The sequence below is a fragment of the Camelus ferus genome, chromosome 13 (assembly GCF_009834535.1).
Source record: "Camelus ferus isolate YT-003-E chromosome 13, BCGSAC_Cfer_1.0, whole genome shotgun sequence".
Classification (NCBI taxonomy): domain Eukaryota; kingdom Metazoa; phylum Chordata; class Mammalia; order Artiodactyla; family Camelidae; genus Camelus; species Camelus ferus.
In genome coordinates this window covers 29,032,461-29,044,584 of record NC_045708.1, presented here as the reverse complement: position 1 = coordinate 29,044,584, position 12,124 = coordinate 29,032,461, and the positions used below count along the sequence as shown (strand labels likewise).

Below are 12,124 nucleotides of genomic sequence, written 5' to 3'. Positions count from 1 at the left end.
GGGCCTACTGCTGCTGCCCCTGGGAAGTTTAGGGTGGAGGGGAAGACTGAGTGAAGACTCAGAGAATTCAGACAGTACACGCCAGTGTCAGAACTCTAGTGGCTCAAGGGGACCCCCAAACACCTACAATGGGGGGCCAGCCCTGGGCTTGGGTGGAGATCATCCCTGGAGAAGGACATCTCCAAAGGGAAACCAGGTGGGAACCCATTGTAGCTACAGAGCTGGGGAGAAGGTGACAGAAAGTGTGCGGGGAGGTGGGGGGCAAAAGGTCCTCTTTGTGTCTCAGACAGAGGGAGACAGAGTGAGGAAGAGGAAAGGGGAGCTGCAGTTTAGAAATTCCAGATTGCAGAGAGATGGCGGAAAAGAAGCCGGAGGCTGGAGTACCTGGGACAGAAGAGCAGGGGTTGGAGATCAGGATAGAAATAAGGAGTTAAGTCGGGGAGGTCAGAGGCGAGGTAAAGCAGTGGTCAGAACTTGGAGAGACAGCGGCGGTTAGAGTCAAGCTGAGGAGGGTCAGGCTGAGGAGGATCAGAAATCGGGCTCGGGCCTGGGGGCAGAGCGATGAGGGTCGGCGGGCAGTGGGGCAGGGGGACAGAAGGCGGAGTAAAGGCGGGGCGGCCATCCCCGGGAGCCCAGGCTACGGCAGGGGCGGCGCGGGGCCCGAGCGCGCGAGCGCGGCCGGGGGCGCGGGGTCGCAAACTCACATGAAGACGTGGTAGACGAAGGCCCAGCCGCGGGGTCGCTCCAGCACGTTGTAGACCCAGTTCTGCAGGCGGCGGTATCGCTTGTGCGCGGCGGAGGAGCGCTGGCCGCAGGCGGAGCCCGAGCCCGAGCCCGGCCCTGGGAGGGGCGCGCCAGGGGGCAGGGGGCTGCCCAGAAGGCCCAGGCGGCGCGGGGAGCCGCCCCCGCCCGCCTCACCCCGCTCGCTCTGCACTGCCGTGAGCGCCACCAGCTCGGCACGGGGGGCGTCCACGAGCGGGGGGGCCAGGCCGAGGCGGCGCGGGGGGGCATCGGCCATGGGCGGCGCCGGACGGGGGGGCCGGGGCCCGGGTCCGGTCCGGGGCGGGGGCGCTCGCGGGGCGCTCAGCCGCGCATGGCTCGGACCCGGGGCCGGCGGGGCCGCCCGAGGTGGGCGCGGGCGGCGGGGGCTAGGGGCCGGGCTGGGGCCGCTCCGGAGCCGGGGGCGGGCGTTCGGAGCCGGGGGGCCGCTGGAGCCCGCGCTGACCGCCCGCTTCCCCGGCGACTGGGGCGGCTCTTTCCGACTCCAACTCTCTTATTACGCGCTCCATGCCGCTCGCCTTTCCACCTGCCGCCGGCGCGCCGCTCACATGTCAGCCTCCCCCGCCCCGCCCCTCCCCCGCCGCCCCCTCCCGCCCCGCGGCCGCCTTCCCAAATCGGGAGGGAGCGAGCGAGCGAGCGGGCGAGGCCGGGCGGAGGGAGGGGACACGCGGAGAGGCGGCGGGAGGGCGCCCGGGCCGCGCGGGCCGCCGAGTTGGGGCGGGGACCGGACCGCGTGGCGCTGGCCCCAGGGTGGGCAGCGCGGGGCTGGGAGGCTGGCGGGTGCGAGCGGCGCGCCGGGCTGCGCTGGGCTGCGAGGACCCGAAGGCCGGGCTGGGGGCGGGACGCCTCGTGTGTGGTTGTGGAGAGTGAAGCGTGGAGTCGTGGCCGCCGCGGCCGATGGGACGCGTGTCCCGTGGAGTTTAGGTGCGAGTGGATGCACACGTACCTATTGTGTGTGCGGAGTGAGTGGCTGTGGCTCTGCGAGGTGATGGGATGCTGTCAGTGGCGGGGCGGGGCGGAGGTACGGTGTGGATGGGTGTACAGCGCTGGGCCTCTGGGGGTGGCGGTGTCAAGAGAGGCGTGCCCCGTCGGGTCGTGCCTTGTGCGTGTGGTGCGGGGTGTGTAACTGTTCTCATGCAGAGTGTGGCGGGGTGAGCGCATGCCTGAAAGACCCGCGCCCAAGCGCTGCCCGATTGTCAGTGTGTGCAGACTTGTGGGCCTCAAGTGCATCCGCTTTTCCACCCACCCACCCCCACTCTGAGCGTCCTTTCTTCTGGATGAGGGAAGAGCCCCCATTTACGCCACTCTGCCCCAAAGAACAGCCTCGCTGATCAGAGGGGCCTGCTCCCCGCCAACCCAGTCTGAAGCGCCGCCTTGCCTCGCTTGCAGGTCAGGGCAGGGTTCAGGGCACGAGTGTTGGGCGGTGAGCTCTGAACCAGCGCGGAAGCCAATCTCCTCCTCAAAAGCTCAAAGATCCCACCCAAAAGCGGGGAGAAGTTCTCCCAAGGCACTCTCTCTCCAGCTGGAAAGTTCTTGGTGTCTGACCTACTCTCTCCAGCTTTGAGGGAGGCCCTTTCGTTCCCTTTAACCCCCTTGGCCCAGCACAGAGTGATCATTTGGGCTTTCCAAGCCTCCTTCCCTCTTCCCCTGCCGACAGCTTCAGCCACACCAGCAGCTCCCTTCTCAGGCCCTGCCCCAGGGTGAAGCGCTTCCGCAGCAAACTCTTCCCGGTTCCTCCGGGAGGATCTCGGGGGACGGAGCCGAGCGGGAGGGGCGGGAGCGGGGGCGGGAAGGCGAGCTCGATTCTCAGCTGTCAGCAAAGGCAGCATTGATCTGCTGAGCGCCGGCGGGGGAGGGAGGGAGGGAAGCAGTGCAGCCAGCGGGCAGGGAAGGGGCTGCAGGGACCTGGGGGCCCCCAAGCTGGGCTTGGCAGCAGGCCCACACCCCGACCCTAACAGTGACCCCCTTTCCCTCTGCATAGCAAGGGCTGCATTCTCGGGTCTGACCTGAATCTCTCTCGCCACTTCTGGCTCCAGGTGCACCCAGGGACAGAGCCTGGGGCCCCTGTGCAGGTTGTGCCTGGTCTTTACTAGTACCTGGGCGAAGTTTCTGGACCCCAGGGCCCAGCTATGGATGCAATGCTGGGGCTGGGTTAACCCATCCTCTCCCTGTGAGCTGGAGCTAGCACCCCTCAGCTATGCAGCACTGCCCTCCCAGACTCTCTAGGACTACCTGACTGGGCTTCCTCCATCGGGGGTCCTGGTGGGTGGGGCTAAGGTCTGGGAACTTGAATGGTGGGAAGGAAAGCAGTTGCAAGGGTGTTTCTTGGGAGTGTTTTTGAGGTTCTTCTGTGGTAGAAAAGGCCCTTGAACACAGGTTGCCCTTATCATCACCCAAGATATCTGAAATTGGGTCTGTTCTGGGGAAGCTGGATATTCAAGCTCAGCATCACCTTTGGACCCGATGCCTCTCTTACCATTTGGAGGACGGCAAAAGTCCCTTCCTCTCCTTGTAAGGAGCCCTCACTGCAGGGAGAGGGTCTCTCATCATCTTTCCTCACTCCAGTGCCAGATGACCCCCTCAAAGGCAGCAGGAGGAAGAAAGAGACTATGGATGCAGCAGAGGGATGGCAGATCTCAGAGGGGAGTTTCATAGGGCACAGATGTCTTTCTCCTGCAGATGTATGTGTAATGGAGGGATAGGCCCACTGTTTTTTTAAAACGGAGAGTCGTGTCCTCGTGGAACTCTTCCTAAGGGGTGGGGGGATGGGACAATGGTCCTAGGAGGATGTAAGCAATGTTTAGTTGAGGGGGGTGTGTGTGTGTGTGTGTGCGCGCGCGCGCACGCGCGCGCGTGCATGGGAAAGTGGAGGAGGCAAAGGAGAAAGTCCAGTTCAGACAAGACAGGTGGCTACTCTGAGGGTCACCCTGCGGCCTTCCTGCCCCATCCGGATTCCCAGGACATTACCATGACCTGGAGGAAGGCCTTTCCCCACTGCAGCCTTTAGTGACTAAGACACTTTTCTGAGCACACAGCTGTCTCAGGCTCTCTCAGTCTGTCTCCCTGCTGGAGGTTGGGGGTAGGGGGGTGTAGGAGCTGTGGTTTCCCACCCTCCTCCCTCCCTCTCTCCCACCTGTTCCCTTTACCCCACCCTCAGCAGCTTCCTTCCCACCACCCAGCTCCCACATCTCTCCCTGGTAACACTGCCAAGGAAATGTCCCACTCTGCCCTGACTCAATCACTGTCCCACCTGGGCAAGTCCGTTCCCATTCTCCACTCTGGGCTTGTTTCCCCATCTGTCCACAAGAAGTGGGCAGGGCTCCAGGGTCCCCTGTAATCCATCACTGTCACTCTCATCCATCAATGGAGCAAGTATTGATTGAGAAGAAGGGTAGGGAAGGAGGGAGCTCCCATTTGCTGATCACCAACTGTGTGCCTCTTCTGGGATCCAGAGCAGCCGTTTTCATGTGAGAAAGCTGAGACTCAGAGAGGTTCAGGGACTCATCTAAGGACAAACAGCCAGTATTCAGAACTGCCTGTGACCCATCCTCTCCCCTGGCTGGTGCCTATGTACTGGGCACTGGGTCCTGGGATCAGGGCTGTGGGCTGAGGGGAACCATAGATGGTCCAATCTTTGTTTTCTAGGACTTATTCCTGCCAGGAGTGGAGACTCCCAAGTCTGAAAGGGTTGAGGTCTAGTAGTGGCTGGGACCTCAGTCCCTGGAGCCAGGTTCAAGCCTGTCATTGACTGGAACAGCCACCCTGCCAGTGTGACTTTAGGTCAACCAAAGGCGCAGATTCCTTCCTTGGAGTGGAAAGAGGGTTATAAGTCAGAGGTTTTCAGACCTTACCAGCAATGGAATCCTTTTTACAGACAGAATCTTTTTTTTTTATTTTGTTTTTTTACTGAAGTGTAGTTGATTTACAATGTTAGTTTCAGGTGTACAGCAAAGCAATTCGGTTATACATATACATACTTTTTTTTCCATTTCTTTCCATTATATGTTATTATAAAAAACTGAATATATTTCCCTGTGCTATACAGTAGGTTACAGACTGACTCTTAAGTCTGCATTGAAGCAGAAGTATTCTGGTTGAATTGGGGTGAGGGGATCAAGGCTCCACCCACCACACCCCCTCCTCTTTCCTCTCCATAACTCAGAGGCCCTTTGAGTATTCCTACAGCTCTAAGTGTTGCTAGACGTCAGATGAGGGGAAGTCTCCACTGGCTATGGCAGAGGGAGACTTCTTGGGGACAGGGGTCAGGAGGACTTGGAGAGGTGCAGAGAAGTGCAACCAGTAACGCCTGCAGCTGCCAAGAATGAGGCCCAGGCTAAATACTAAGCCTTGTGTAGGGTGCCGTACCTGCATGGTCTATTTCAGCATCCCAGTAAAACCTTCTGAGGTAATACTGCTCACCTCCATTTTACAGAAGAGAAGACTGAGGCTCAGTGAAGAGATTTGCCTAGTATTGCTGTTTACCCCTGTGCTGTAGTGAATGTGTGTGTGTGTAGGTGGGGTGTGGGGATGGTGGGATGTTACAGAGCTTGGGGAGGAAGAGCAAGGTTGACAAGGGGGACACAGGGAACCTTGAGTGCTGTGGTGATGGGCCTAATTTGGCCTGATAAGAAACAGGGAGCCTGGCCGGGGCTGAGCCTGGGTGTGCTGCAGAGGCTCAGGCTCTGTAGGAGAGAGCTCAGGATGGGGGGAGTTGGAGGCACCAGTACCCAGAGAGGTCGGCAGTGCTGGGGGTGGGGGGTACAGAAAGAACACTCAGCAACAGTTCATGTCTGGACTTCCTGGCTCTACCTTTGGACTAGCTGGTGACCTTGGTCACTGCATCTCTGCCCCACCTTTCCCGGCTATCAGTAGGACTGAATACAATAATGCAAGAAAAAGTTATGACCATGCAGGGAGCTGTACAGAGTGACCCATTGACCTTGCCACTCCTCAGGTGTTTGGGAGATACTGTGAGAATTCCCTAGTTCTAGCAGCTCTTCTCCATGTGGGAAGTCTTCCTAGTAGGAGGGGATTAGAGTAGAGGGTGCTTGCAGGGTGATGTCACCACATGCATTATGTACCTCTAGGGATCCACCTCTACGGAGAACTGGACGAGGAAGTAAGAAAGATCAGGCCTGCTTCCTTTTCCCAGTGAGGCCAGAGAGGACAAGAGGCTGAGGCCACCTGGCAGGTAGAGATGCAAAAGGGGTGCAGATCTGGGTGTGCTACTGAACTGCTCCTGCTCAGACCCTGCTGGATTTCTGGGCTGGTCAGCTCAGAGCCACAGGAAGTAGAAAGGGAGCAGGGTCACTGAGCTCAGCAAAAGTGAACCCCAACTGATCCTCCGGGCTGGAGGGGGGCCCACATGGAGGAGATATTGAGAGGGAAGTGGGTGTGGAAATGAAGGTCAAAGCCATCCCTTCTTGCATGGCATCTCCTTTGCCTTCAAGATTCTTCCTCCATGACCCCAACTCCTGGAAGACCATGCAGAAGGCAGTATTACTGCAGCCCTGCGGGCAGGCTCTGTGTTCTTAGAGAGAGCCACTGGGACAGTGGAGTTCATTGGAAAATGAGGAGGAAGGACTTTTCTGAGCTGCTGAGAGTGCAGTGGAAAAAAGCTTCCCTTTTCTCGCTCCCATGGTCAGAGAAACTTGGACAAGGATTCAGGGAGGGAGGTGATGTGAGTGGGAGGGACTGCAGATTGAGTGTCAGGGAAGGGGGCTCATAAAAGAGATGGGACTTGGTAAGGGAGATAGAGGCTCAGAGAGGAGGCTCTGAAGGGAGGTTAGAGGCTCAGTGACAGGGATGGGAGGCTTAGAGAGCAGGACTTCCAGGTCAAACTTGATCAAACATTAGAGTCCCTCCTCCTTAAAAGAGTAGATATACAAGATAAATCCTGCATAATTAAAAACAAAAACAAATGCACATATCCAAGCTCAAAAGCAAGAATGAGAAATCTCTCAGGGCCAAAAATGAGGAGGAATTCCGGTGGAGAGCAGGAGTTGTGGCTGTACCTCTGAGGAGGGGTTCAGCATTCCAGCTGAGTGGGAAATATACTTGCAGACCTCACTAGTGGCAGGGGCTAGGAGAAGCCCCCTGCTTAAAGCTTGGCCTGGGAAAGTGCTGCCTGCCATAAACAGGACTAAAATATCTCTGCCTCCTAGCCACCTGGTTCTGGCTTTGGGTAGAAAGAGTACCCATATGACTAGAACTCCTTAAGCCTGTCCACTTGGGGTGTGGACTCAGGATCTGATACTCATGCCATGCAAAAATCCCAAGTCAAGACACTTATATAATTGCTAGTTTGGGGCTGGTGCACTTCCATATGTTTTGGGCAGATACAGCTGAGAAATCATCCCTTAGGGTGGCCTCCATATCCCAGGGTATAGTCAAGAAAAGGTGTTGAAAATAACTATCTCAAGGATAAACTTCACAACATATAAGAAATACAGTATCTTGAAAGACACCTCTCTTATGGGGGGATTCATACTCAAAGACCTAGAGATAATGGAGCGATCTGAAAGGAAGTTTAATATAGTTAAAATTTTCAAGAAGATAGAGGAAGGACTAGCATCTATAAAAAAAAAAAAAGAGCAGAAAGATATCAAACAGAAACACATAGCAGATATTAACAGAACTATCTAGAAATTTTAGAAATGATAATTAAAGTCACTGACATTGAAAAAAAAATCAGTAGATGGGTTAGGAGAGTAGATACAGCTGAAGAGAGAATAAGTGAATTGGAAGCTAGAACTGAGGAAATCCTACAGAATGAAGCACAGAACAATAAAGAGATTAAACATATGAAAGAAAAGAGACAAAGATGATTGAATGAGAAACTCCAGCATATATATTATTACTTCCAGAAAAAAGATACTGGAAAGAGTGACTGAGCTCTTTCCAGAAATAAGATGTGAATTTCTAGATTTTAAAAAAGCCCACAGACTGCCTAGTAAGATATCTTTAAAAACAAAACAAAGCTACAACTAGACACCTTGTAGCCAAAGTGAAGACTATCAAGAATAAAAGGAAATTCTAAAAACCAACAGAGAAAAAAGATAGCTTGTCTACAAAGGTCCAATAATTGAATTGACAGTAAGCATCTCGTCAGCAACAACAGATGCCAAAAGACAATGGAATAGTATTTTCAGAGTGCTCAGGGCAGAAAATTGTGTGAACATAGAATTTCATGCATTGCCAAACTGTCATTTAAATAGAGGGCAAAATAAAGACATTTTGACACATGCAAGATCTGAAAAAGCTTCTGCCCCACAGACCTTCACTGAAAGAGACAGGCACAAGGGCTTGGGAGCTGGACAGGGCTCGGGCCTGCGGAGGGAGGCTGGGCTCGGGTTCAGACCTCTCCTCAGCACCAGCCAGCCTGAGGTGCTCAGCCCAGCCTGGCCCAGCCAGGGCCCAGCTCAGGTTTTCCCCTCCTGAGTGCCAGCCTTGCTGTCCTATCCCTTCTTCCTGGGCCAGGGTAGCAGCCCAGCACCCAAACTGGGGATTAACACTGCCAGCCTGGCTCAGAGGGCCTTGAGGAGGCCATGCCAACTCATGTGACCAGGCACTTGCCCTCCACCCTGGGGCCCTCTCCTTCTTACAGAGGCCTACAGATGGCCTGAGCAATGGGACCTAAAACTAGGTCCCTACCCAGGAGTTGGGGGTGGGGGTGGGGCAGAGATTTTCTTTCTCTGTGAGAAAAGAATCACTATCAGAGGGGACAAGTCCAATGGGGCTGAGCTGGCTGGGACAGGAGGCTTCTGGGAGCATCTGGCTCCACTCAACCAGCTGGTGCCCTTGGGTAAATTTCTTAACTTCTCTGAGCCTCCGTTTCTTACTAATAAAATGAGAATACCTGCTTCATGAGGATGTAAAGATGAAATAAGATAATCCACTTAGATATCAAGTTTTAGATATATTTCCCTACACAGAAATTTCTTGAAATAATCTCCATCAGATACCCCTGCCTAGTATCTTCAGTGCTCAGTAGAAAATTTTTACCCAGAGAAAAGTGAGGGAGAGCCAATGAGCAGAGTTAGGAATGTGTGCAGTGTAGGAGGCCCTGTCTTCAGGGAAGGGTTCGTGTTTGTTCACTCACTCATCAGTTACAGTTATTCTCGTGGTGCCAGGCCCTGCGCTGGGCACTGGAGGCACAGAGACAGACCTGAACTGGAGGTCAGGACCATCGGGAGGAAGATAGCCCAAACCAGGAAGTTCTAACAGACTGATAGGGGTTTCTTCAGAGCCTAACTTGTCTTGTGTTTGTTGTCTATCTCTCCCCTCCCTACTCCCACCTCTCCCCTTGCTCCCACCCCAACATAAGCTCCATGATAGCACAAACCTCATCTGGCTTGTTTTCATCTGTCTTCACAATGTCCAGAACAATATCTGAAACACAGAAAGTGCCAAGGAAATCTTTGTGGAATGACGGTATATGAGCACAGTTAACAGAGGCTGTGGAAGTTGCTATGAGATCATTGAAGAGGTCTCCACTAACTCTGCCCTAGGAGTTAGAAGTTTCTCAGCAAGGGCCATTTAAATTGGGCCTTGATGGATGTATAGGAGATCAATAAGTGGAAAAGGAAGTAAAAAGACATTCCAGGCATTGGGACCAGTACTTCTGAAAACATGGAGGGGAGTTCAGGGACCAGTGAATAAATGAGTGTGACAGGAGTGTAGACTGCACGATAGAGAAGCATGGAAAGACATAAAGCTGGGGAGATAGGAAGGTCCTTGAATGAACTAGGTCTGTCACAAAGTCCTTATTAAAATCTAACCACCTACCCTGATGTAAGTACTCTGGATAGTTTCCAGCCCTCACCATTGCCCTAGGGAAGTTCCTCCCTTCGAAAGTTAAGGGTTTTATCAGGAAGGGGGTTAAGGATCTAGTATCCATTGAGAAAGGGGTAGACATATCCCTATAGTTCCTAGTGTTGTCTCAAGTTAGGATCAGTGGGACAGGACACCCCCCAGATTTGGGTGAGTGCTACATGCTGCCCCCTTGTGGCCTCAGCAGAATTAAGCAAGGCAGCCAGTCAGGTAGGTGGTCTGTTCATAATCCCAGGGGCCTCCAGTCTCCAGCATCACCCTCTGGGAGTTATCCTAACCATCAGCTGTCCAGAGACCAGATCCAATTGCTTTATTCCACATATACTCAAGGATGGGCCAATGGGTTTGAAGAGGCAGAACCAGTTCGTATTTAGTAAAGCAGACATTTCATATGTAGTAAAAGCCTTGTTACACACACACACACACACACACACACACACACACACACACACACACACACACACACACACACACATACACACCCATGCCTATTCATGGAGTGACCTTGGGCAAGTCACTGCACTTCACTGGGCTGCCTATGTCTTCATCCATAACACAGGGATCACGATCCCTCTTCCTGTCTCCCCTGCAGGGTCACCGTGAAGATCATCCATCGGGAGGACGGATGCTGCAAGTGCTAGGAAAAATGTTTAAAGAGTGCTCCGGATGTAAGGGGATCGCGCTGGGTATTAGATAGGGGCTGTCTTGGGCTGCACCAAAGTGTTGTTTACACTCGCATGGGCCCTGCTGCCGGGGAAATTTAAAGGGAACGTGCTCAGTAAGAGAGCCAAAACATCTCCAAAAGAAGAATGGAAATCTGTGGGAAAATGGAGATCCATTGACTGGTCTGAAATTCCAATTACGCTTGGGTTTTCAGGGACGAGCTGAAGAGCAGCAAGGCGGGACAGTACAGTGGCCTCAATATGAGGGGTTAGCCAGGAAATGAAACAGCTGAGCTGCCTTCTCTGAGCCCAGCATCCCTTCCGGGTGCTTGGTATGCTCTTGTTCTCACTAGCTCTCTTGCATCCTCTCCACGTGGGGCTGGGTACACGCTATCAGTGAATTACCTGCGTGGCTCACTGAGATGTGTTTGGGTACAGGACAGTGGGAAAGGCCAGATGATCCCCTTCAGAGTGAAGTCCAGGGCTAGAATAAAGACCTGGACACAGGAGGGGCACGAAACTTGGGAGTAAGAAGACCATGCTGCTGCCCCTCACTCATGCGGACAGACCTACTGACTTCTCATAGTGACAGTATCACCTGCTTCACCTACCTTGATGACACTGGAGGGGGTACCTGTATCCAAAAGCTTACAGCTAGGAAAATCTTTGCTTTTGTAAAAGGATGTTATTTTCCTTCCTTTTATAGTGTGAATCTCTTACCTGGTCCCATTTCTTTTTGCTTTGGTGGCCAGGAAGCTCAGGATCAAATGTGAAACCTAATTTTAACAACTATGTAGATCTTTACGGTCAGATTATTTGTTGTTTTTGATGATCCTGATTTTCTACTCACTTATATTCTTCCTAATTCTAATTTATCATATTTTATTATTTCACTGTGTATGTTTTCAATGCAAGCCACCTTTTTTGTGTGTGTGTGAAGTAAGGTACACTTAGGTAAATAACTCACAATGAAATAGATGACATAGCTGTCCAAGTGCTTACCATGGTTGACAGTGGGGGATATCTGCTGAGGGAATTATAAGGGCACCAGGGTCAGACTTCAAATCATCTAATATTAAAGCCTCTCCCCTATCCTCACCTCACCCCATAGTCCCCAAGAAGGGAGTTGCCAAGGTTTTCTGACATACTACTGTCAGAAAAATTAATACTTCTCCTGGCACCCAGTTCTCTGCTCTTCCCATGACTACAGGCCTCACTCTAGCTGTAGAAATGACATGGGGAAGGGAAGAAAGACGCCTCCTCACTGGCCTCTATGGCCAACACAGGCCAATGAAGAAGGAACGCTCTTTCTATTCTCCCTACATTGATTAACAGGAAGCAGGCCCTGGCTGTAGACCCCTTCAGACCTGCTGGCTGACGAGGGACCTGGGCTGTCCTCTGCTGCAGAGGCTCTGCCTTGGTAATGGGCATGGCCGCAGCAGGCAGCTCAGAGTGCCCACCTGTGCCAAGGCAGGAGTGGAGGGATTTACTCGAGTCCTTGCTTGAAGGACAGAGATAATTTTCTCCATGAGAGATGCTCTCTTGACCCTCAGCCAAGAAGGACACAGGCTAAATCTGGCCCATGTGTCATAGGCAGTTCAGGAAGTAAGGCAACAGGCAACTGAGCAGCAAACAGATTCTGATGAAGTTCATTTTTTACATCAGCTGAAGACCCCAATTTGAATCGGATATGCAGCTTAAGTCCCCTTAGCTTCGAACATCCCCTCCTCACAAGGGTCACCCTCCTTCCTTCACAGACACCCAACTTAAGGGCAGACAAATCTTACCAAGCCTTTCCCAAACAAAGTGGCCCCATGAATGCCGCCAGACACAGAAACCCAGACTCTAAA

General features: G+C 53.2%; 1 protein-coding gene across 8 annotated transcripts in view; it reads right to left on the bottom strand.

Moving 5' to 3' along the window:
• Nucleotides 1–1,379, bottom strand: part of KCNQ4 (potassium voltage-gated channel subfamily Q member 4) — a 53,664-nt gene extending 52,285 nt beyond the window's left edge. For 3 of the 8 annotated variants that reach the window (XM_032493947.1, XM_032493948.1, XM_032493950.1), the window contains exon 1: nt 705–1,371. In XM_032493947.1, the coding sequence (XP_032349838.1) occupies nt 705–1,018 (314 nt within the window). In that variant the 5' untranslated portion in view covers nt 1,019–1,371. Of the gene's footprint in view, nt 1–704 lie in introns of all 8 variants that reach the window. The other 5 variants (XM_032493949.1, XM_032493952.1, XM_032493953.1 and 2 more) reach the window with 3 other exon arrangements.
• Nucleotides 1,380–12,124: the final 10,745 nt, after the last annotated feature.